General features: G+C 40.9%; 2 protein-coding genes across 10 annotated transcripts; both read right to left on the reverse strand.

Moving 5' to 3' along the window:
- Positions 1-13: 13 nt before the first annotated feature.
- On the reverse strand, positions 14-4175 carry LOC143521845 (tubulin alpha-1A chain-like). Its single transcript, XM_077015253.1, has 5 exons — positions 4034-4175; positions 3576-3822; positions 2356-2578; positions 1213-1361; positions 14-1090 (listed from the first exon to the last, which is right to left on the reverse strand). The coding sequence occupies exons 2-5, from the start codon at positions 3576-3578 to the stop codon at positions 113-115; spliced, it is 1353 nt and encodes a 450-aa protein (XP_076871368.1). The 5' UTR covers positions 3579-3822; positions 4034-4175; the 3' UTR covers positions 14-112.
- An 883-nt stretch (positions 4176-5058) lies between these two features.
- On the reverse strand, positions 5059-24354 carry bin1b (bridging integrator 1b). 9 transcript variants are annotated; one of them, XM_077015254.1, is made up of 18 exons: positions 23891-24354; positions 17492-17572; positions 15173-15227; positions 14906-15000; positions 14274-14369; positions 14068-14175; positions 13703-13795; positions 13364-13449; positions 13167-13242; positions 12992-13047; positions 12829-12855; positions 12536-12596; positions 10022-10147; positions 9450-9530; positions 7450-7476; positions 7264-7329; positions 7051-7152; positions 5059-6886 (listed from the first exon to the last, which is right to left on the reverse strand). In XM_077015254.1, the coding sequence occupies exons 1-18, from the start codon at positions 23969-23971 to the stop codon at positions 6785-6787; spliced, it is 1419 nt and encodes a 472-aa protein (XP_076871369.1). In that variant the 5' UTR covers positions 23972-24354; the 3' UTR covers positions 5059-6784. The 9 variants fall into 9 exon arrangements, with proteins under 9 accessions (XP_076871369.1, XP_076871370.1, XP_076871371.1 ...); XM_077015255.1 differs by lacking the exon at positions 12829-12855 and having other exon boundaries at positions 23891-24353; XM_077015256.1 differs by lacking the exon at positions 9450-9530 and having other exon boundaries at positions 23891-24353.
- Positions 24355-24845: the final 491 nt, after the last annotated feature.

Raw genomic sequence — 24845 nt, forward strand, 5'->3', positions numbered from 1 at the left:
CAGTAGATGAAAGTAATGTTGATAACATTTTAATCAAATGAAAATCCTGCATTTGTGTAATTTGCTTTCATGCAAAATGTACAATTTTTTTTTTATTAAAACAAGAGGGGTATTAGTACTCTTCTCCTTCTTCTCCCTCATCTCCAATGCTGTCTGTGCCCACCTCTTCATAATCTTTCTCCAGAGCAGCCATATCTTCTCTGGCTTCTGAAAACTCTCCCTCTTCCATGCCCTCTCCAACATACCAGTGCACAAAGGCCCTCTTAGCATACATGAGGTCAAACTTGTGGTCCAGGCGAGCCCAGGCCTCAGCGATGGCTGTGGTGTTACTCAGCATGCAAACAGCTCTTTGCACCTTGGCCAAGTCTCCCCCAGGAACCACAGTGGGGGGCTGATAGTTGATTCCCACCTTGAAGCCAGTGGGACACCAGTCCACAAACTGGATGGTGCGCTTTGTCTTGATGGTAGCGATTGCAGAATTGACATCTTTGGGCACAACATCGCCACGGTACAGCAGACAGCAGGCCATGTATTTGCCATGACGTGGGTCACACTTCACCATCTGATTGGCTGGCTCAAAACAAGCATTGGTGATCTCAGCAACAGAGAGCTGCTCATGGTATGCTTTTTCTGCAGATATTACAGGGGCATAGGTAGCCAGGGGGAAGTGAATGCGAGGGTACGGAACCAGGTTGGTCTGAAACTCAGTCAGATCAACATTCAGCGCTCCATCAAAGCGGAGGGAGGCCGTGATGGAGGAAACAATTTGGCCAATGAGCCTGTTGAGGTTGGTGTAGGTGGGGCGTTCAATATCGAGGTTTCTACGACAGATATCATAGATGGCCTCATTATCCACCATGAAAGCACAGTCGGAGTGCTCCAGAGTGGTGTGTGTGGTCAGGATGGAGTTGTAGGGCTCCACCACAGCTGTTGAGACCTGTGGTGCAGGATAAATGGCAAACTCCAATTTTGACTTCTTGCCATAATCAACAGACAGGCGCTCCATCAGCAGAGAGGTGAAGCCAGAGCCTGTACCTCCACCAAAGCTGTGGAAGATCAGGAAGCCCTGCAGTCCTGTGCACTGGTCAGCCTAGATGGTCCAGAAAGAAGTTGATATGTGTTTGCTTTACATACAAATTCAGTGACTTGAACATTCTATACTGTAATACACTATTGCTCCGAGTGCCCTCCAAACACCGTTTAGTCTCTCACCAGTTTGCGGGTTCTGTCCAGCACCAGGTCAATGATCTCTTTGCCGATGGTGTAATGGCCACGGGCGTAGTTGTTGGCAGCATCTTCCTTCCCTGTGATCAGCTGCTCCGGGTGGAAGAGCTGGCGGTAGGTACCTGTGCGGACCTCGTCTACAGAGTCATACAAACAGCATTTTTTTAATGCTCTGGTAATATAATGTTCCAGGGGTGTCAAACTCATTTTCACCACGGGCCACATCAGCATAATCATTGCCCACGGAGGGCCATATGTAGCTTATGAATGTAACTACTCCTTAAAGTTAAATAACTCTGAATGTATTACTTATTCAAGTTACAATTACATATATATTTGCATAGATGTAAAAAATATATATGTTTGCTTGTTGCTCTGTTATTATAACAAATCCTTTTGTTAGGTTATGAAACCCACATTACTCCACCAATCAACGATAAACTATCCAAGTAAATAGAGAAAAATAACACCAAAGATATCACATTTACTTTGTTCAAAACTTGAAATATCAAATAACTGAAAATAGCAATTGTGCTTCAAACATGCTCCCTCTGAAAAATACTTGCGTGGTCGATTTCTTCAGCCACAACAAAGCTAACTGTTATTGCCGCATTGTTTGTGGTTGTGAACGGATTCTGTTGCGATCAGTTTGCCTTAATTCTTTGTCAATTTGTTGTTTTTCTCGTTGGCTATTTTGGCATAGGGCCCCGTGTTTGGTCTCAAAATGCTGATGTTGTTTGACAGCCATCACTTCATAACACAAAAGACATACCGGTTTTTCTCCTTGAAGCACAAACGTATTCGCTTTCCCATCTTTATTGAAACACCCTTCCATCTGTATCGATTGTTCTCTTCCTGGACATTTTGGGATCATTTTTTATCAATTACACTTAGCCTTTTGGGAAAATCGCATCGATGCGGAAACAACAGTGTCGAGATACCGTCACCTCGCGGGTAACATAATAGTGGGAAATGTAGTTCTTGATCACTGCACGTATTTGATTTTTTTAAATACAATTTGGCTTTTTAAGCTCTCGCGGGCCACACAAAATGAAGCTGCGGGCCACATTTGAGTGCTCTAGGCTGTGGGCTCCAGTACTGTGCTCCATATATATATATAAATTAAATTACCAATGACGGTGGGCTCCAGGTCTACAAACACGGCTCTTGGAACATGTTTTCCAGCTCCAGTCTCACTAAAGAAAGTATTGAAGGAGTCATCTCCTCCACCGATGGTTTTGTCACTAGGCATCTGTCCGTCTGGCTGGATCCCATGCTCCAGACAATACAGCTCCCAGCATGCATTGCCCATCTGTACACCTGCTTGGCCAACATGGACTGAAATACACTCACGCTGGGGAGAGTTGAAAAGAGCTTCCAAGGTGAGTTTACAAAACAGTTTACAAAGCAATAGCACTTTAAAGACTAGAGTGCAATCTACCGTACATGCAGGCAGATTAATAAACTGATATGAGGCAGAGAATCAGTTAAGTGAAATTAAGTACAGTTACTGTCCTCTGGTGACAGTGCCCAACACAAAAATCTGTGCAAGGGTACAACAAAAGTAAGGAAGAGCCCTAGTTAGCACAGGATATGTGAGCATATCTTGCATTTGGGACCATGTGTTTTCATGAGTATTTAAAACTAACAGTGAACAATTATCTAAAGAAATCAGTGCAATCATTAGGAACCGTTGTTAAGATGTTAAGATGTGTTGTACAACTCAAAGGATGGTTAGGTCATCCTAACATCCTAGTGGCTCAAACAGAAGAAAGTCTGTATTTTAGAATTGGCAAGTCAAAGTCCCATTCTTTCACTAAATACTATGCTCTGAGAGCAGAAATTTAGTTGATCATTAAAGCAAGCCATGCCAAACATGTACATGAACCGATAGAGTTTTATTTTAAAGGAACAGACCAAAAGCTAGACGAAATCTACATAGCTACAAGAAAGCATTTCTCTGAGGTTATTGTCCCTACTTACTAAATGTGCTTATAAGAGATCATCATAAGAGTTCTTTTACCATCAATAATTTTTGGTTTAAACCATAAACAATGTCTTAATAAAGTTAAATGAATAAATAACAATTTAAAATACAGTTATGTGCTTAAAATTAATGGATTTATTTTTAATCATGACTAATGAACTCATTTTCAGAAACCTTTTCTCATAACTGCAAATTCCTTCATTTCCCCTTGAAGCTAGCTTCTTTCATTGTCTGATAAATAATATATGGCAAAGAAACTTCCTTGTTATGCAAATGTTTGTACTACCTCTCCTAAAATCACAACTTATGCTGAAATTCTTCAAAACATTTGTGGCTAAACCTTTAAGCTGCTGAAATTCCTTACCATTTTAATTCTTTTCTCAGACCGCTGTCAGGAGTTCGGAGGAGAAATCTTGTGTTTAGGTGTCTGGGAATGGTTTTGGTATATATAGGCCCCCGATGATGTCGTGGAAACGAGGTTTGTTGTTGGCAACAAAGGGGTTAAACCCGTTTGCATGTACTGCTCTGTTGCTTGCGTGATTTAGAGGTGAGCCAGTCATACAAGTCCTTAGTTTACTGAATAAACAGTTACATCTCAGTGCCCCTCCTCTCTGTTAGAATACATGAAAACAAACAAGTATGCACACACATACATGTACATATATTAATGTTCAACTCTGGCTTGCAAAGATAAATGAACATTTAGGCAACCAAAGACAAAGAAAACTAAACAACAAAACTAAGACACGAGTGGAAGGTACATGTAGAGGGGGGATAGCACATAGACAGTGGAGTTGGCCCAAGGTGTAGGGTTACACTTACCTGCTTCAAACTTCAATTTCAGCTGGCGATCCTTTGTTCATAAGCAAATTCCTTCTCCCAGCTCTCACTATTCTATACCCCTCCTCCTCCAGTCTCTTGCCATTGTGGTGTTGCTCCTTTAACACTGGCCCCCACCTACCTCTCTCCACTCCAGACTCCTACCCCCTGCATGCAGAATCTCTGTTGTATTTTAGCACCCAGCTGGCTGCATCATAAGCTTACATATTGACATTGGAAACCACCATTGCCATGGTGACCCCTACCTACCCAACAACTCACAGCTCAGCTCTACTCTTCTCCGTGGGACTCGGTGAACTGGGTTCTCTTCCTCAACATGAGCTATGATAAACCTGCCTCACCAGAGACTACTTTCATATAGTTTACTCCCACCACTTCAGCCAACAAAGGAAAATACATTTACTGCTAGACCAGGCGTTCCACAATATGAATTCTAGCAGAACAAGTGAACATTTGGGACTCCAGGGTAGGCAGCAAAATGGTGTGAATTTGGCAAACACTGGTTTGAGTCATTTAGTCCTTTTTTCCTTGGCCTCAGATACCTGGGTCTTGATTTTGGTGTAGTTTGACTGTTGAGAGTGCAGGTTGTCATACATCTGTAATTGGAGATCCTGCTGTTGTTTTTAAGTAATTATGCCCTCTGGTGGAGAGATCAGACATAACCTTACATAAAATTTTTTTAAAAGGTTAAATTATAGGCACTGGGAATTCTCCAGATTCAGAGGAAATATCTGTCTAATAAAAAGCTGTTATAAATACGTATAACTGATGTGCTGATATAGAGACTGGTAATAAAAGGTGTACTGGATTATAACAGTCAGTGGAGATAATGCAGATTATACAGGACATGACTGTATATCCTAAAAATATCAACTGATCAAAGTATCAAGCATCAGTGTTTTTTTTCAAACCATGTATTAATTAGAAATAAAGTATTTCTTAGAAATTAGAAGTATAATTAGAAATAAAGTATTTCTAATGAAGGATGAGAGGCATAAGGTCACAGCTGGTGGTAAATCAACATTTAATATTGAAACGCTCACAGTTTGTGAGACAGAGGATGTGTTTACAGAATCCCAGCATGTTTGGGCAGGTCAAACAAAGCTGCCTCAGTTTTTCATCTGGCCAGAAATTGTGCTTACTCATGTGCTGGAAAAGTCTTTCTTGTATAAGGATTCATTCTTAATATAAAAATGTCTTGATTGCAAATTTCATATACAGCCACTTGTTGCATAGAACATCCTAGAGATCAATGTTTGGTTTTATAAGAAATTGTACTTGGAGGTAACGGATCTTTGGGGCTTCAAAGAAGTCACTGTAATTGATGTGGAAGCCTAAAAAATATGTTTCAAATACTTTCATCATCCTGACATTCAGAGAGTCAAATACATTTAAAATAAACATGATAAGCGTAAAGATTAAAATACATAGTATATATCAGGTTAAAGTAACATTCTCCCTTTTTGGGCCTGACTGTTCATTTCGATGGCCTGATAAAACTAGTATCAAAACTGATATAAAAATATAAAGCTTTGAGACTTATCATCAGGTATAATTACAGCTCTGTAAACATGCATGAGGGTAGTAAGAGAGAGAAAGTTAAAAGTTTTCACTCTCATTCTGACAGAGGCTGATAAGCCAGAAAATACAGTATAGATTATAGGCTACAGTGCAGGCTAATCAGCCCTAGCAAAGGTTTCACAGTACATCAGCAGATAATACAGTTATAGCTTTGCATTTTTTTGCTTCACAGAAAAATGAATGTAAGCCAACTGGAATTCTGAGTGCCATCATTGGCCAACATCAGCTGACTGCCAAGATGAGAGATAAGAAATGCAACGTCATGACACTTTTGATATTAGACTAACTCACTCAGGTGGCATCTGTGTCCAGTCTATTCCAGATTTTTAAGAGAGTTTGAGGCAATTTTTGCCCCGTTCAACAAAACACTATAAAATAATCATGCAGTCATAACAAAAAGTTGAAAATAATTACACTGCAACAAACATTTCAAGCAATACTTTTTCATACAGTGTACATTTTTTCCCCAGATGGTTTCTTTGGTGATTTTCATTTCAAATAATATTCTGAACTTAGGTTAACAATAAAATAATATACAGACTCAAACATATTAAAACCTTAAAAGATACAATGCCATAGTCCATTATAGTTACTGGGTTTTTTTTTCTCATGCAAGTAATGAAAAATCCAGATCACAATAATAAGGTACACAGAAATCTACTAATCAAAAGTGTGCTTCCAACCAAATTATATAAATGTATTACTTTACTGATTGATTTCAACAATGGTATGTGTCATTTATCCAACAATTAATCTCACTGGCACTGTATTTATCTATTTCTTTGAAACTCTTAAAACACACACACAATTAATATGCAAGGGTTTAAATGCACCCATCTCACACATTTAATATGCATCAGTACAAAGGTTTAAATGCATCCACTCAGCTTCACTTTCAGCGTTCTGGAACATCATGGTGCTGTGCTGAGATCATCCCCAAAGATAAAGGGGAGCTCCGCTCACACGTTTCCCTTTGCAATGCACTCCACCCCCACCCACACGATATAAACTACAGGATTAGTGTACTCAGAAGAAAACCTAGGTTAGGTTTCATTAACAAGCCCTTGTTTTTCAAACAAGAAATATGTTTATATAACGGGGAAAAATGTGTGATGAAATGGAGTTGAGAACAAATACAGATGGATGTCCTGCTCACAATCTCTGGGTAAAATTCTCAGGGAATACCCCTTTAGCTGTAAAGTCCTTCTTCTGAAGCCAGTGAGACTCCTTCACACCAAGTAACCAGCCATCATCCTACACGTGGATATGCAGAGACACAAGATAAACACTGCATTTGAGAGAACAGTTCTATGTGGCTATATGCACATACCAACATATTCATCAGTAACTTTTAGATCCACAGCAATGTGTTATGTCTCGTCATGCCTCGTCACATTGTGGGTGGATCACTTACTGACCTGCTCATCGGGGTTGTTGAAGGGCATCACAAATACGACCTCTCCAGCTTTGAGCTCTAGCTCATCACTGTCTGTGGCACCATAATCATGTAGTGCTTTAACCTGCCATCACACAATTAAACACACACCCAGACACACACAAATACATCAATGCAGAGTCACCTAATAAGACATTAACTGTCTACCCTACTGAGTAGCCAGAGTGACGTTAACCTTATAGAGAAATCCTGATGGAAGTTCAGCATCTGAGGAGCCATTGGTCACGGAAGCATCAGCATTCTGAGCATAAAAACATGATAAGTGCCTGGATCATGAATGGCTAAAGAGATGGTTATATCCAATGTTCTATTGTGGGATAATTTCATGTGTAAATTTGTATAAGATTTAAAATGTACTCACTGGTTTGGTAGTAGCAGTTGTGTCAGCCTGAAAGATATCATGGAATGAATACATATGCACACATAAATGTTCACCTACATCACACTAGTCAAACATAAACATAGACCTTACATACACATTCTTAATCCACAGCGGTTACCCAAAGTCAAAGTCAAATTTATTTTTTACAACACGTTATCACAAAGCAGCTTTACAATTGTATGGGTCCAGATCCCAAATGAGCAAGCCAGAGGCGACAGTGGAAAGGAAAAACTCCCTAAGATGGCAGGGATTAGGAAGACACCTCGGGAGGACCAAGACTCAAAAGGGAACCCATCAAAAAGGAAATCCACCACACTCTCACTTCCTCATAAGCTTTTCTAGTTCCCCCTCTCCCCACTCACCCCCCTTCCTTGCCCCAGCCTGCTTGGCTGACTGCTGCCTCCACTGCAGGGCACTGGGCATTACAGATAGGTGCCTGATCCAGATACACAGTGACAGAGCCCTCATGGGCCCAGCCTGAGGTCTTAGTTGGCTTCAGAGATGAAGAGCACAGCTGCACGTGGGCAGGTGTCCCTTCAACCAGGTCCCGTGCATGGGGGCCGTCAGGGTGGGGCATGTTATGGGGGAGGGGGGGGGGGGGGGGGTTCAGAATAATTGGAAGCTTTGGTATAAAATTACACCCAGGGACAATGGGGGAGGAGATGAAGGTACGGGTGTGTGAAAGAGAAAAATATTCATGTAAATCATTCTGATCTGTTTTTGATCCTTCCCCCTGTGGGTACCCTTCCAGCTTTTTGCAGTTTTTGCATCCATTAGTTACAAATATAAATCCATTTTCACTTTCACTTTCAGAGTAAAATTTCAACAAACTAGTCCAGGACCTCTGCACACACCCATGGAGACACTATAGCTGATTTATCTTTCATTCATAATGTGTACATTGTGATATGCTTTGTATTGGGTCATCAACATGATGTCATTATGACTTGACATTATGAATTCACCTTTAAGGATAACTTTAGAAATAGATTTTTATATTTATGTAGGTGGTGTTGATCACTAAGTATTTTGAGTTCTGAACACAAAATTAGTCAATTTGGCAGACATTTGTTCAGTTAAGCTGTATGATGGTTATGAATGGAACTTTTCATAGATTGCCAATCTTAAAAACTGCATCCGCTTTAACCAGAATGTTCTTACCTCCCACGAGTCCCAATAATCCACCTTCCGTAAGGCATTAAGGAATGAGGGAGCAAGATAAACGAACAATAAAAACCTAGCAAAAATAGCTAATTCCAGCATGGCAACCGACATCATAAGGCCAAGGTGGGAGGAGTAAGGTTCCTAAACAGAGGTTCTTTCAGAATAACGATGTGCTATCCTCTCTCTCAGTCCCTGGCAACACCAGACAATCAAAGCATTCAAGTTTGTAACGTGATGGAACATGTGATTTCAATATGGATGTCTGATCTTCACCATGTGTGATATTCTTGCATATTAAACGCTTCGATCTGGTCTGGCCTTCTTACCGTGGCGATTAGTGGTTAACTCTTCCCTTGCATGCTGTGAATGGGCTATATACATGCAGAAAGAGTGCAGATTAACCAGGGGGAACGTTCGAGCTGAACAAATCCATCAGCCCAAATGAGAATGAATATGAACTTCAACTCATGTATTTTTCCAGGATGACTGGTGTGGTGGATAAGGGAATCTGCATCAAAACCCAGAGGCTTGATGTATCTAGCAATGATAACTGTGGAGACAGCTTTGGGTTCTTATTGTTGTCCAGAGTAAAGCAGTCAATCCCAGGTTCTTTCATGTAGGAGCACACTCTGATAGGACCTTTCCACATCAAATCAAAAAGAACTTCACACATCTCCCCCTGGTTTTCCTGCCACTCCAGGGCCTCGCAGCCTAAAGTGAGAATCTGCGTAGGCACACTGGTTAGGGTCTAGCCTCTCCCACTCTCTGATCTTCAGCCTTGGTCCTCTCGACCCGTCTTAAACTGCTGCACCCACCTGGGGGGCAACGGAAGCGTTGACCACGTGTACAGCATCTACGTCCATGTCCAGCAGACTGCCCACTTTGGGGCTGTCAAACTGCAGCACACACACACACACACACACACACACACACACACACACACACACACACGGGAATAACACACAGCAGCTTTTAAGGAAAGGCTAATAGGAAGAAGCTGATCCCAGGCAAAATTACACACATTCACTGGAGGCACTGGGTTGCAAGCTCACAGGAGTTCATTCAAAAGCAGGTGGAGAAAAAGCTCAAGTCTGGCAGGATGGGCGCAGGGAGCCATGCTGGGTGGGTGTGCTGGTGAGGGAACGATGCCAGAGTAGGAAGACGATGTAAAGGCTCGGAAGAACAGCAGCATTCATGGAAAGGTGGAGGGCAAGGGTTTCCTAACGCACAATAGCAATTTTTTATGGGTGGTCGAGAAAATGGTTATTATGACTGGCACATGGTCGGCTCCAAGCTGAGAAGGAGGAATGTAAGGCTACAGGTGCACAGGTGAAGGCTGGATAAAGAGGGCGCTCAGTACCGACAAGAAGGTTATTTGACCTCTGACCTGTGATGGGGTGGTAAAGTTAATATTGGGAGTCAGCTCATCCTCAAAGAGGTTAATGATGTCTTGTTTCTCTTCTTTAGCTGGAGATGGCCCCAGGGGCCGGGGCACAGGCAGCCCTGGACTTAGCTGCCACACAAGTGTGCCAGACAGAAGACACACATGCAGATCGTTAAGTTATTCAAAGAGCATTTCAGAGTTATACAGTGGGATGCGAAAGTTTGGGCACACTTGGTAATTTTCCTGATTTACCTTTATAAATCATTGAATGTTTGGATTTAAAAAATCAGTTAAATATATCATATAGGGGACAAACACAGTGATATTTGAGAGGTGAAATGAAGTTTATATGATTTACAGAAAGTGTGCAATAATTGTCTAAACAAAAAAAATATTTAGAACTAATTATTGGAACTCAAATTTGGTTTGGTAAGTTCAGTGACCCTTGACCTCCATACACAGGTGACTCCAATTATGAGAAAGGGTAGTTAAGGGTGGCAATTTTATGTTTTTCTCCTCTTTGCATCTTCTCTGAAGAGTTGCAGCAAGGGAGATTCAAAACAACTTTCAAATGACCTGAAAACAAAGATTGTTCACCATCATGGTTTAGGGGAAGGATACAGAAAGCTATGTTGGAGATTTCAGCTTTCAGTCTCCAGTGTGAGAAACATTGTGAGAAAATGGAAGAAGACAGGTACAGTTCAAGTCAAGGCTCGAAGTGGTAGACCAAGCAAAATCTTGAATAAACAGAAGTGAAGGATGTTGAGAACAGTCAGTCAACCCACAGACCAGCACCAAAGACCTACATCATCATCTTGCTACTGATGGAGTCACTGTGCATCGTTCAACTATTCGGCGCACTTTACACAAGGAGATGCTGTATGGAAGAGTGATGCAGAGGAAGCCTTTTCTCCACCCACATCACAAACAGAGCCGCTTGAGGTATGCTAAAGCACATTTGGACGAACCAGCTTCATTTTGGAATAAGATGCTGTGGATTGATGAAACTAAAATAGAGTTATTTGGCCATAACAAGGGCCATTATGCATGGAGGAAAAAGAACACATCACTCCAAGAAAAACACCTGCTACCTACAGTAAAATTTGGTGGTGGTTCCATCATGCTGTGGGGCTGTGTGGTCAGTACAGGGACTGGGAATCTTGCTAAAGTTGAGGGACGCATGGATTCCAATCAATATCAGCAGATTCTGGAGACCAATGTCCAGCAATCAATGACAACGCTCAAACTGCGCAGGGGCTGGATCTTCCGACAGAACAACGACCCTAAACACTGCTCAACATCTACAACGACCCTAAACACTGCTCAACATCTACAATGACCCTAAACACTGCTCAACATCTACAACGACCCTAAATACTGCTCAACATCTACTAAGGCATTCATGCAGAGGAACAACATTCTGGAATGGCCATCTCAGTCCCCAGACCTGAATATTATTGAAAATCTGTGGTGTCACTTAAAGAGAGCTGTCCATGCTCAGAAACCATCAAACCTGAATGAACTAGAGATGTTTTGTAAAGAAGAATGGTCTAAAATACCTTCAGCCACAATCCAGACTCTGATTAAAAGCTATAGGAAGCATTTAGAGCCCCCATACTCAAATAGCAGGCTGCATCTATTTCTGGCCCGCGAGCTGTTTTGAAAAGTTTTTTTATTTTATTTTTTCAATCGCGCTATCCGCTCCTATTTTGAAATCGCGCGCACTGCTGGGGCTGGGGATTGCCTCTATGGAAACAATAAACAGACAGCAGATGCCCAAATGCCCCCCCCCCCCCCCTTAACAATTTACGTTCGCTGCCACCCCCCCCCCCCCCCCCAGGCGGGAAATTACCCCTTCATTCATTGAAAAAATAAAATGTGGCCCGTCATCATTTCTATTTGAGTACCCCTGGTTTAGAGGCTGTTATTTCTGTGAAAGGAGGATCTACTAAATATTAAGTTAAGGTTTTTTTTTGGGTGCCCAAACTTATGCACCTGCCTATTTTTGTTTAGACAATTATTGCACACTTACTGTAAATCATATAAACTTCATTTCACCTCTCAAATATCACTTTGTTTGTCCCCTATATGATATATTTAACTGAATTTTTTTATCCAAACATTCAATGATTTATAAAGGTAAATCAGGAAAATTAACAAGGGTGCCCAAACTTTCGCATCCCACTGTACAAGTGCATTTTAGCATTCACAATTCAACACACATCTGCCTTTTCAACATGTTACAAAACTATTAGTTTAAGTTGCCATATCTGCTATTTTCAGCCCAATCAAAATTTGTCGTCCGCATTTTACCTATCTGTGCAGTGAGAGCACGTGCACACACTAGTGATCACTAGGGGCTGTGATGCACACGTGCTCAGAGCGGTGGGCTGCCCTAGCCCTAGCCCTAGCCCTAGCCCTAGCCCAGAGAGCAGTTGGGCTTAAGTGCCTTGGTCAAGAGCACCCCCCACCCCCCCCCCCCACACACACACACACACACACACACACACACAATACCTTGGATGCAGATTTAGTGCTGTCTGACTCTACTGTAGCATTGTGGTTGGCTGCTGCTCCACTGCAGAAAAGAAAAGAAGGAAAAATAAGGAAAGAAAATCAGAAGTACAACATTCATGCACCACTGGGGGGCAGCACTGGTGAAGAGACCAAAGCCATGCACATATTAAAAGTTCACGACAAACTAACCTGTATTTCTCATGTAACACCACATTAATATAAATCGTCAAATGCATGCCTTCAGGTGTGCTTTACACACACACACACAGCAACACAGCCCTAGAGTAAATTACCTCTTCCCAGTAGTCTTGTCAGCTTTTCTGTAGGAAGTTTTGGGGAGGGTTGTTTTAGTCTATAGGGAATATAGGTGCTCACAACGCATAGCTCTGACGTTTGATATACTAGAGGTAATGGACTTCTATAGACCAGACGAAACAAAAGACAATGTCCACTCACTTGATCTCTTGCTGTTCTTCCATTTTGGTCAGTGTATTACACAGATTCTGGTTGAGCTGGGAATTAATTAAAAACATGAGAATGAAAGCAAAGAAAGGAGATTTCAAAGGAAACCCATATAACTGATGTAGGGCAGGATCGACTGCTATGGAAGATGAATTCACTGAGCTCTTACTTTGCCTATCTCTCTGTGAAACTTCTCTTCCAGTCCCGCTATACTTTGAAAGGTGGTCACATAGAAACCAACACGACTGTGAGGATGCACAGAACAGAAGCAAGAGAAACAGAGGGATCATATTAGAACCAGTCTGAAGAAAACGTCTTATTATTAAGAGATGAGATGTAGCAGAAATATGAGGATATGGGATGTACCTATCCCACAATGATGGAAGCTCGTCCTGGAGATCAGAGTTGATCTCTTCAAACACCTTCTGAGCTCGAGCCAACTCTTCCTCTGCCTTACACACACACACACACACACACACACACACACACACACATACACGCACACATACACGCACACAAACAAACACAATATCAGAATTAGAATGACGTCAAAAGATACACCTCAGGTGGAACATTTTCACTTCAGAGCAGTTACACCAGTGCTGCAGTTCTTTCATGGGATAGCTTACAGTGCCAGGGCTGTGAATTAGCAGGCAGGATTTAGAGCATTAAGGCTCTGTAGTGTAAAGTCTGACAGTGAGTCACCTGACATCGGGTGAGGTTAGTTTGTGCAATTTGATGTGCTGAGATTATTCCCTGAGCCCAACTTGGAGCAGCTTTCTCCATTAAAGTCAAGGGCTACACACGGACAGAGAGAGAGACAAACAGAAGAGACAAAGGCAAGCCAAACGAGCATTCTTGTTAGTACACACAGATTTTGTCAGGAAATTCAAAACAGGAGAGCAATCCCATGCAGATTCTGCAGAGAAATGCACACACACACACACACACACCCGAAAGATTAAGAACACCAATTCTAATTATTACACTGATTATTCAAGAATTGTGTGAAAAACACACAAAGGCAGTGGACATGTTGCTGCTTTAGTGAAACGCACTGCAAGGTGTACCTTGGCGGTTTTGACCTCATCCTTCTTCTTGGACTTTTGTATGGAGGCAAAGTGATGTCTGGCACTGTCAAAGTCAACCAGCTTCCTGTCACGTTTAGCAATGCGGGCCTAAGTGGGAAGAGTCGAGCAGAGCTTAGCTAAAAAAAGAAAAAAAAGCCCCCTCTGTCCAAATAAACAACACTCCACTAATTACAGCTGATACCAACCTTAATTTCAGGAAACTGAGCCATGTACGTATCCATGGAGATGAGAGCAGTGTCCACAAGCTTCTCATGGAGGTCTCCCCATAGGAGATCTGTGTCCTACAATGCAGTGTTGATCAAAAATGCTACAACTGTAGGCACACGGGCACGTATATACCCCCTTTCTGTATGCTACATAAATCACAAATATCTAAATACCATACAGGATGCTATGGTACCAAGCTGTCTCTAACGCAGCAACTGCACTACATCAATCTATAAGCACCTATATGCTGGAAGAGCAGCCTATCACCTTTACCTCAAAATTACTATCCATCATCTTTTCGATCATCTCCTTTACACAGAGAGACAGTGTCAATAAGCAGAGTGAATGACAGAATGAGAAAAACACTGGGTTCAACGAAGAGATGTTAGGGAAAAGGTAGCCAAGGTAAAGCAAATGGTTGTGACACAGCAGAAACTATAGAATGTGGATGACATCTGAGTGCAGAACCCTAAAAAAAACTCCATTAAAGCATTTCATCTAGATTTTACCTGCTTTGATGACGCAACATGCCATTTTAGCATAGCCTCCATACCAATTTGAAACCCCTCATGCCTCCAAAAAGAAACTTGACAGTGACGTGTTTACACACCTCTGCGATGGAGTCTACCTCCTCCTTCCCAAACCAGTCTGGCTCATACATCTCTGCTAGACATTCCTGCAGATGCTTGGAGCATTCATGCATTGCTGAGGAGAAACAAACACAGAGCTAGACTGCAGGCAGAGGACGCACACCCAAGCATCGGAAAGCAAACAATACAATCCGCCTTTATGTGTCTCAAACATCTGTACACACACACACACAGCTACAGCTAAAGTGCACCGTCAGGGTCATAATCTTAATCATAATCTCACTTACTCTTGATTGCTGCCAGATATGCCCGCAGGTCTCTTTGTAATTTTGTGCCTTCAGCCTGTGCACAGAAGAGAACACTAGCTATCATTTACACATTCCACGTTATTTCATGTTACTGATTTTAAATGATTTTCTAGGTTCACTTGATTTTTCCTTATTCATAATGTCATTCCACACATCAGAGTCTTATGTAGAAATATTGTGGAATATTTATTTATTGAGTTAATAATAAAAATGATCTGCCTTAGAAAGTCCCTGTAGTATGCTCACATTTGAGATAAAAGGCACATGGGTGCCTTAAAACCTTATACAAATGTTACATTCAGAAGCCAGTAATTATGACCATACAGTGGGTATTAAAAGTATTCAGACCCCTTTAAAATTTTCACTGTTTCACTGCAACCATTTGCTACATTCAAAAAAGTAAATTTTATTTCTCATTAATGTACACCCAGCACCCCATCTTGACAGAAAAAAACAAAAATGTAAAAGTTTATTAAAAAAGAAAAATTGAAATATCACATGGTCATAAGTATTCAGACCCTTTGCTCAGTGTTGAGTAGAAGCACCATTTTGATCTAGTACAGTCACGAGTCTTCTTGGGAATGATGCAACAGGTTTTTCACACCTGGATTTGGGCATCCTCTGCCATTCTTCCTTGCAGATCCTCTCCAGGTCCGTCAGGTTGAATGGTTGAACATTGGTGGACATCCATTTTCAGGTCTCTCCAGAGATGCTGAATTGGGTTTAGCCAGCTGCTCTGGCTGGGCCAGTCAAGAATGGTCACAGAGTTGTTCCGAAGCCACTCCTTTGTTATTTTAGCTGTGCGTTAAATGTTGGAAGGTGAACCTTCGGGCCCAGTCTGAGGTCCAGAGCACTCTGAAAGAGGTTTTCTTCCAGGATATCTTGGTCATGTCCCTGCACCTGAAAAACACCTCCATAACATGATGCTGCCTCCACCATGTTTCACTGTTGGGATTGTACTGGGCAGGTGATGCGCAGTGCCTGGTTTTCTCTACACATACCACTAGAATTAATGTAAAAAATGTGGGCTTTCATACGTCTTGCACTGAGGAGAGGCTTCCATCTGGCCACTCTGCCATAAAGCCCTGACTTGTGGAGGGTTGCAGTGATAGTTGACTTTGTGGAACTTCCATCTCCCTACTGCATCTATGGAGCTCAGACAGGTTCTTCTTTACCTCTCTCACCAAGGCTCTTCTGCCACGATTGCTGTTTGGCAGGAAGGCCAGGTCTAGGTAGAGTTCTGGTCATCCCAAACGTCTTTCATTTAAGGATTACGGAGGTCACTTTGCTCTTAGGAACCTTGCTGTAGAATGAACCTTACTGCAGAAGGAACCTTGCTGTAGAAGGAACCTTGCTGTAGAAGGAACCTTGCTGTAGAAGGAACCTTACTGTAGAAGGAACCTTACTGCAGAAGGAACCTTGCTGTGGAAGTGCTGCAGAAATTCTTTTGTAACCTTGTCCAGATCTGTGCTGCCACAATTCTGTCTTTGAGCTCCTCGGGCAGTTCCTTCGACCTCACGATTCTCATTTGCTCTGCCATGCACTGTGAGCTGTGAGGTCTTATATAGACAGGTGTGTGAGGTGTGAGGTCTTATATAGACAGGTGTGTGAGCTGTGAGGTCTTATATAGATAGGTGTGTGCCTTTCCCAATCAAGTCAAATCAGTTTAATTAAACACAGCTGGACTCCAATGAAGGAGCATGACCATCTCAAGGAGGATCAGAAGAAATGGACAGCATGTGAGTTAAATATAAGAGGGGTCTGAATGGGTCTGAATACTTATGACCATATAATATTTCAGGTTTTCTTTTTTAATACATTTGCAAAGCTTTTTACGGTATAGTTTTTTTCTGTCAAGATGGGGTGCTGAGTGTACATTAATGAGAAATAAAATGCAAAATGGCTGCAATGAAACAAAGAGTGAAAATTTTAAAGGTATGAATACTTTCCATACCCACTGTATACTGTAAAAGCAGGATGCAGGATAAATGTGCCCCTTGGCAGTACACAGACATTTCAGACTGCCTGACACTGCTACCCCAAAGCCCCTTTTTGTAAACCTCAATGGAAAGAAATTACTGAAGGTTTAGTCAATGAAATAACTGTGCTGGATGACTGACATGCTTTTACAATGTGAAAAGTGAAGTAAACTAACTACAGATCAAAAATACTGAGCTTATCATTCAACATTAAAGAATCCCTGTACAAGGATTCATGGTTTAATCCCTGCACAAAGATTCGTCCAAGCAGAAGTGTTGGGTTTCGAACTCTGATGTGAAGGAGGGGAGTGAGTCTCACCATCTGCTTGTTGAAGTTAGCCACACCTTCCTCAAATACTGTGTCTTTGGTCTCATCAGCCTTTCCCAACTTCTGCATCATCTAGAAATCAGACCAAGCATATACACAGACCCACACACAAGATTTCAAACTGAGTTGAGGATCAATCTAAAAACTGCCCTGTTTTACTTTATCTTAATGAGGTCATTCAACAATGCATTTACTTTTTATATTGTTGTGCTATATTCCTGCACCTTCCTAAAATGTAGGAAACATTTATACTCTCTAGCTGATAACCATGAAAACTGATAGTTAAAGCAGATATGATTAAAGCAGTTTGTGCTGTTTGCTGCTGTATAATTCCCTTGGACTTTAGTAATCACATAAGACAATTTCTTATTCCATTCATGTCCACGTTTCCATATTTCATATATACAGTAACACTTGCTATTATGTAATATGTATCTCATATCACATCCATTGCCTTTGCACACATGAATTTAGAGAGGAATGGACAGAAACAGATGTTTAAGGTAATTAATGCCTTTTTAAAAATTAAACAAATTTACTGGTTAAACTGGTCATAGATTTAACTATAGACACATTTTACATGTGGCAAAATGATTGCTCAATTGAGTACCATAATGAAACAATTATTTGTAAAGTATATAATGTGTCTGTAATGTTGTGCCTCTGACGAGTGCTCCTAAATGTCATTATTGTCAGGGTTTCATTTCAACATTTGTACATTTCCACAAAATCCCTGACTCATCAAACTGGGTTATGCAAAATATCTTGCAAACCTCAGCGCTGACAGAAAGATAGCAAAAGTCAGAACATTTTGAAATGGACAAAGGGCAAGACGAGGAAAATGCCAAAAGTGGTAAGAATAAGGATGAAGAGATTAGCCTTAGCCAGTCTTAAGAGCAATCTGTTCTTTTAATCCAAACCACATGAGTAAGCTATGAACCAGAAGGAGAGACACTTCCTCTGTGACACAGCCAGACAATCATGCATAAAACAGTTCTTCAGAGTCCAGGAAAGGCATTTGACTCACTTCCCTCTGAGTCTGTTTCTTTTTGTGTGTAGTCAGCTGAATACAAAACGCAACCCTTTAGATAGACACCTACTCCTACTAGACAGACATTAAAGCTGCTCAGAAACAGTAGAAGAAGCAACAGTGGCACAACCTGTCAGGCACATATTATGACACCATATTCAAAGGCAAGGGTTGTACTCGGTGTGTTCTGTGAAGAATATCCCCCAAAGGAACAAACGGCAAGCTCCAAAATAACCACATCCACACCTGGTTCTAGACAGAACTCCCTTAGGTACTGGCCTTTAGGAATGACTTAGATGCCCCTTTCAAACAGTCTGTGTATTGTAGCTCAATTTCAGAGAATTATGACTCTGTATCTCTATATATCCTAACCACTGTATACAGAAATGCAGAAGAGAAGATTAGGCTGACCCAAGCTGGGGCACGCTACAGCCTGATGCAAGGTTCACTAATTGTCACAACAAATTGTGTTGTTAAAACCTATCTTTCTTCAACCCCACTGTTTAAAATACAACAACACTGATTAGCCTGTTGCCAACTTTCTACATGGAGCATCTGTATCTGGGGGGTGTGCTGCACTACAAGATCTTCCAGGAACTCGTGGATCTAAGGATGTGTACTTGAGCTCTACTAATCATACCTCACACCCCAGTACACAACACATGAATGGAACATCCTACTAAGGAGATGTTTAATTTCTATTTGTACTGTTTATTTATTAATTGCATGGTTTTGTTGATTAATTAAACCTGCGTTAAAAAAGGATTTGGTGCAAAGAAATATTTGACTAATAAAGCGATTGCAAGACCTGCAAAAAGGGACTGTGACTCGGAACCACTGATCTATAATGTAGAACTGACTGGCAATGACGTAATAATCTTGAAGTTACAGCACCGCCATCTTGTTATGCCCAGTAATTGAATAACAAGTGTCCCTAATGCTAGGTAGCTAACTAGCTGTGTACTGGCTTTACTTGGTCTGCTTGGCACAATTTTTTCAGAAAACAACAGTCGCCTTCATGTATTAATGTAGAAAGATGGTCTGACAGGTTACCAGAGTAACATAAGTAACAGGTATGGCTCAACAGTGCTGATCTGTACAGCAATTAAAGTTAGTGAATAGTTAGGAGAAAGATACTGGACACTGGAATGGAAAACCCAATCATTTTCTGTGGCTTTACCTGCGGTCAAACAAACGTGGAAAAGCCAGCAAGCTAAAAGGGCAGAGCTTGTGTTGACTTATCAGAGTTTACAGCAACCTGAAGGGATTCAGGAATTATACAGAGTTGGCTTTATTTATTGTTAGTTATGCTGGTGGTTTGTGGTGTTTTTCGCTGCATTTGGCACATTTTCAAATATAAGCCAATAACTTTAGCAAAGTTTTTTGGTTTGTCCTTTGTTGCTTGAGAAACTATTATTGTCCAGTAATTTCCAGTGCCATCTGTGATTATGTAAACAATTATATACGTAATATGCATTCACATCACAATAAGTTACTAGCTACATTTTCTTCATTGTCAAGCCTTGAGCCTGAATGAAATATCTGGAGAATACATAGTTAATGATAGTTAGCTTGTTAAATTAACATATGAAAATATCTGGAGAATACATAGTTAATGACAGTTAGCTTGTTAAATTAACTTAATGTAGTGATGATAAACAACCAGACAAAGATGAATGCTTGTTTAATGGATAACAGCAATGGAGAACAGATGGACAATCAAATGTACCCTACTGTAAAAAAGTAATAAAAGTATACAGAAACACACCAATTATAAAGTAATCCACAGGAGTACGCTAGATACAAATGTAGGCTACAAAACAAAAAAGTTTTAAGGCAGATAACCAAAATGTGTTAATATTATTTGAGGCACTGCTGACGTCTGCCACTTGCAGATTGCAGAGAAGTACCATCAAACTAAAACTATGATCAACGGTAACCACATCTGCTTAACAGTGCCACTCAACACGCTTAACCTCAGTGACTCCTAACAACTGTGGCATAAATATATTAATATATGCATTTACACACACACACACACACACACACACACACATATACATATATACAAATAAATATAAAAAAGTGTGTGTGTGTGTGTGTATGTCATAACTTTGTATGAAATAAAAAAAACATGTTGTCATATTTGTTACGGCGGACTATAGTATGATGATCAGATTATGTGAAGCAATCTCCTGTCACAATGAGGTACTAACATGCTTAGTTTCTGAAAACATTCACTACATTGACAAATTTTATTTCTTAATATAGTTCTCTATGTAGTGATTCAGATACAGTTTTGGACACAGCTTAGATAATATATTATTGTGTAATCTATCCAGTCCTATATTACAGATATCCAGTCATATTATCAACTCTAAGAACTACTCCTTGTGTGGGTGCAATGCTCTTCCATCAAATCCCCAACATGAGCTTTATATCTTATTGGGCACAATATTCATACCTCTGACATCTGAGGCCCTATACAATGGTCCCAAACAGTGTGAAAACAGTTAATATTTCCAAAATGTGCATCTGGAATATACACATAAGAAAAGAAATGGTCCTATGATAAGCCTTCGTTTAACATAACTTGGTGTTTGCATTAAGCTGTAATGTTGGGATGGACTGTATCAATAATCTTGATCTGCTAGGCAGCTCTTAAATCCAGGAAGACTGGAAAGGCCCCTCTGTGCAGTCTGAGTCAGCTGTCTCTCATTCACGCTGCTCTCAACACACTGACTGCCCTGCTGCAGCTGTCTGAGTCCTGTGTGTATATGTAAAAAAGCATGAGATGGAAAGGCAAACAAAAAGACATTTATGCATATTGTAGATGAAATATTAGTTACTTTAAAAAGATGTAAAATAATGTGCTAATGCTAATATGCATACAGAACTTTTTTATTGTTTGTGTATTTATTTATTTTATGCCTGGTTTTCCTGTAGTTTTCCACATCAAACCAATGAGGTTTAGGTTAGGTGATATCTACCAGGAGTCATTCAGGTTTAACAATATGTATGTCTATGTAATAATAGTCATTCTCTATGTGTGTGTTCAGATACGTTTTGTGCTTTATAGGAGCCACTGGCGTCTGGCTAAAGGGAACCGGTGTCCAGTGACAGGTCCAAAAATACACACGAGACTCAGTTAACTCTTCGCAGATCTAAAAACCCTCATCACATTTACCAAGCCATCTGTGTGTCACTCAAGGGGGTAACTATATTGAGGGGTATAGTTCTAAGAGATTAACTCGCAGGATACAGCCTGTCTGCTATTCATAGCTTAGCTTCTCTTCATGTCCTGACCAAAGGCATTCTGGGACAGGACAGGTGTGCGCCTATAAGAAGGGCTGGTCTGGGATAATTTGATTGACATATGGTGTGTTCACTGTTAGCAGTAGGCAGAACAGAGAAGGCTAGATGTGCATTTCCTTCATGGGGCAGGGTCATGACTATGGGCGCCCTCATGAGTGTCTAATTTGGGAGCAGATGCCTGTGTGAATCTGATGCCTGGTGGCTTTCCACTCCCATTTCTCCCTGCTCTGATGTCACAGTGACATATCACACATATCACAGTGACCTGAGATCACACATGTCTCTATAGCAACTGGTCATACCAACGATTTTAGAAACTTCCCAACTTAACAACAGCACCCTGGCCTGGGAGGGAAATGACTGAGCGAGAAGTGATGCTGACAGTGGGAGCATACATGTGCCGGGTTGTGACGTAAGAGGTACGGGGCAGATTGGCGGTGGGTAAGAAAAGACTGCAAGAGATGTGAGAAGATGCGGGTTTGATTAATGTCTCGGCTCATCTCATACGACCTCCCCTCGGAGAAATCACACAGGTGTGTCATATCATAGAGAGGGAGAATACACACGTTCACATTTCTGATGTGTTTCTAGGTTGTGCCACAATTATAAACTAATACCGAACAGACAATGTACAATGAATAAACAATACTTATACTGGGATAGTCGGTCAATGTATTAGAAAATGGGCAAGTACATTTACAGCCATTATCATCCTACATGTTAAGGATTAAAATGAATGAATGACTCTTTTGAATATTATATACAGCATGTCAACTTGTCAGTACTGAGATATGCATATCGGCAGCACATTGGTCTTCGATGGCTCTTATTTTCAAGTCTTATGTTTTCTTTTGTAGATTTTGACACAGACGTCACAAGAATACAAGAGAAAGAGAAAAGTGATCTGCTAATGAACAGCATATTGAAGATGATTAGACTGCAGGCAGACAGAGACGTTAATGAACTCTTTGTCCCTTAATTAGATGTAGACACAGATACGCACGCACACACATTATGTAGCAGGGTGCAGGCTAGGATCCAGCCAGCAGAATGACATTATTGCCTTTTTCTTTGTAACCTGCAATTATACCCCCTCCTTCTTGCACCCGATTCTTCATAACATGCGGTCACAAATAAGTTAAATCCTCTCCGCTCTACATAAGCAACAAAAACAATCAATTGGGATTGTTCCCTAAAACCTACACGTAGCTGTAAGTTGGAGATCTAACAATGCCAAGTCATTCATCATTAATACGTGGCACGAAAGGTCATCCGCAGTTATGATATCTAAGCAACAACAAACGCTGAAAAAGTACATAAGGTTTCTATCATTCATATATACATTAAAGAAAGTGAAACGAAATTAGCGTCCGCCAGGTATGTCCATAGCTCCGGCGAACAGACGCACAATCAGGGCATGTGCGCCAGGTAAGTGTGTTTAGGATGAACATTAGGCGGGTGGCGTGAGGCACTTTCATTAAATCGGCTTTGTTGTTTTAGAACGGATGTAGTGCTAAATACGTTTATTGGTTCAGGACAGGAGGCTTAAAACTTCAGTGTCAAGACTACTTAGTTGTCCTAACTGACGGACGAACGGTACTGCCTCAAATCCAGACGCCCCAACCCGACCCATCCAGACCTAAATAACAGCTGTGACCCGTCTTCGCTGTTCATGATCGGTTTAGTTCGAAAACTAACTAAAGGGAAGCTATCCAAGCACTTGTATATCACATTAAAATAATAGAAAACAAACTAAAACAGTAGATGGGATTAATTATAACATGTTTTCTATGTTTATGAGCGTAAAAACAGCAAACACAGTCACTGATACTGCGGTTTGGCTTCACTCCTCCTCGGAGCGACCGTGAAAACAGCAGCGTTCCTGTTGCGTTGACATTTAAGTTGGCCAAGGAACCGACTGAAGTAGAAACAGACTACCATTACAACCTCTTCTGTCTAACCACAAATACTGAAGCCCTACGAACTGAATCAGAACTGTGGCAACAACATGAAAGTGTGGAAATAATAGGTTTTCATATTCGTACCTTCTCTTGTGCTCGAGTTATCCTCTTCTGTACATTACTAGCCAGTTTACCGGCGTTGACCCCTTTCCCTGTCTCAGACATAATGTGCGTTTTTAGCCTCCCCGAAGACGCAGTTAATAAACTAACAGAGGAATAGACACAGAAGAGAAACTGCGAGAATTACGCGGATGAACAAAAACAAAAGCGCACTGCTGAGAGGAACTCCAGCCAGAGAGCCTGGATCAGCACTGGGTTTGATGGTAAACCTCTTAAAGGGATGGCGGTACCAGAGCGCAGTCCCACACGACAGCCCCTTTAAAGGCGATTCCGACAAACTACTTCGGCGAGCTCTCTTAATATCGATTAAACTACGTGTTGTGAGGTAGAGATCAGTATAGCTCGACTCTTTCTGCTACAGCTATCCACATGGCTGTTGGTTCTGTCAACTTTAATGTGACTTAAAAATGACTCGTAACACAAATAACGGAATGGATTACGGTCCCTCCTGCTGGACGCCCCCTTAAAGGGACAGAGAAAACCAACGTGTGCCGACACTGCATACATTGCCGACATAGGAAGGATGTGGGCCTGTATATATATAACTTTAGCTTGTCAAATGCTTTTATTTTAGTCGACAACAGTTTAGCTCTTGAAATTCAGAGTCAAATACTTAAGAGAAGTTTAGCCATAAATCGGTTACATATTCCAGTGCTAAAAATCTCCCGATAGGAAGTTGGCAGTACAGTAGGAACAAACGAGATTAATGAGCAATTTCCGATAAAAGAGGAACTAAATATTTAGAGGAACGGGATATTTACAAACTTGAAGACTAATCCACATCATATCTGTACAAAGTTTAATAAAAAAAATTAAATTGATAAATATTTTAAATATTTTGAATCTTTGAAAATGACATTTTATTATAACAGATTTTTTTTTCAATTTATTTATTTATTTAAATTATTACATGTACATT

Source organism: Brachyhypopomus gauderio, chromosome 8 (genome assembly GCF_052324685.1).
Source record: "Brachyhypopomus gauderio isolate BG-103 chromosome 8, BGAUD_0.2, whole genome shotgun sequence".
Lineage (NCBI taxonomy): Eukaryota > Metazoa > Chordata > Actinopteri > Gymnotiformes > Hypopomidae > Brachyhypopomus > Brachyhypopomus gauderio.

Excerpts from the sequence above, each read along its gene's own strand:
- LOC143521845 (XM_077015253.1), bottom strand. Across the intron at positions 1,362-2,355 it reads CCTGGAGCCCACCGTCATTG|ACGAGGTCCGCACAGGTACC; the intron begins GTAATTTAATTT and ends ATGACTCTGTAG. Across the intron at positions 1,091-1,212 it reads TGGACAGAACCCGCAAACTG|GCTGACCAGTGCACAGGACT; the intron begins GTGAGAGACTAA and ends TGGACCATCTAG.
- bin1b (XM_077015254.1), bottom strand. The coding sequence starts at position 23,971 with ATGTCTGAGACAGGGAAAGGGGTCAACGCCGGTAAACTGGCTAGTAAT. Across the intron at positions 9,531-10,021 it reads ACTTTACCACCCCATCACAG|TTTGACAGCCCCAAAGTGGG; the intron begins GTCAGAGGTCAA and ends TGTGTGCTGCAG. Across the intron at positions 6,887-7,050 it reads TCAACAACCCCGATGAGCAG|GATGATGGCTGGTTACTTGG; the intron begins GTCAGTAAGTGA and ends ATCCACGTGTAG.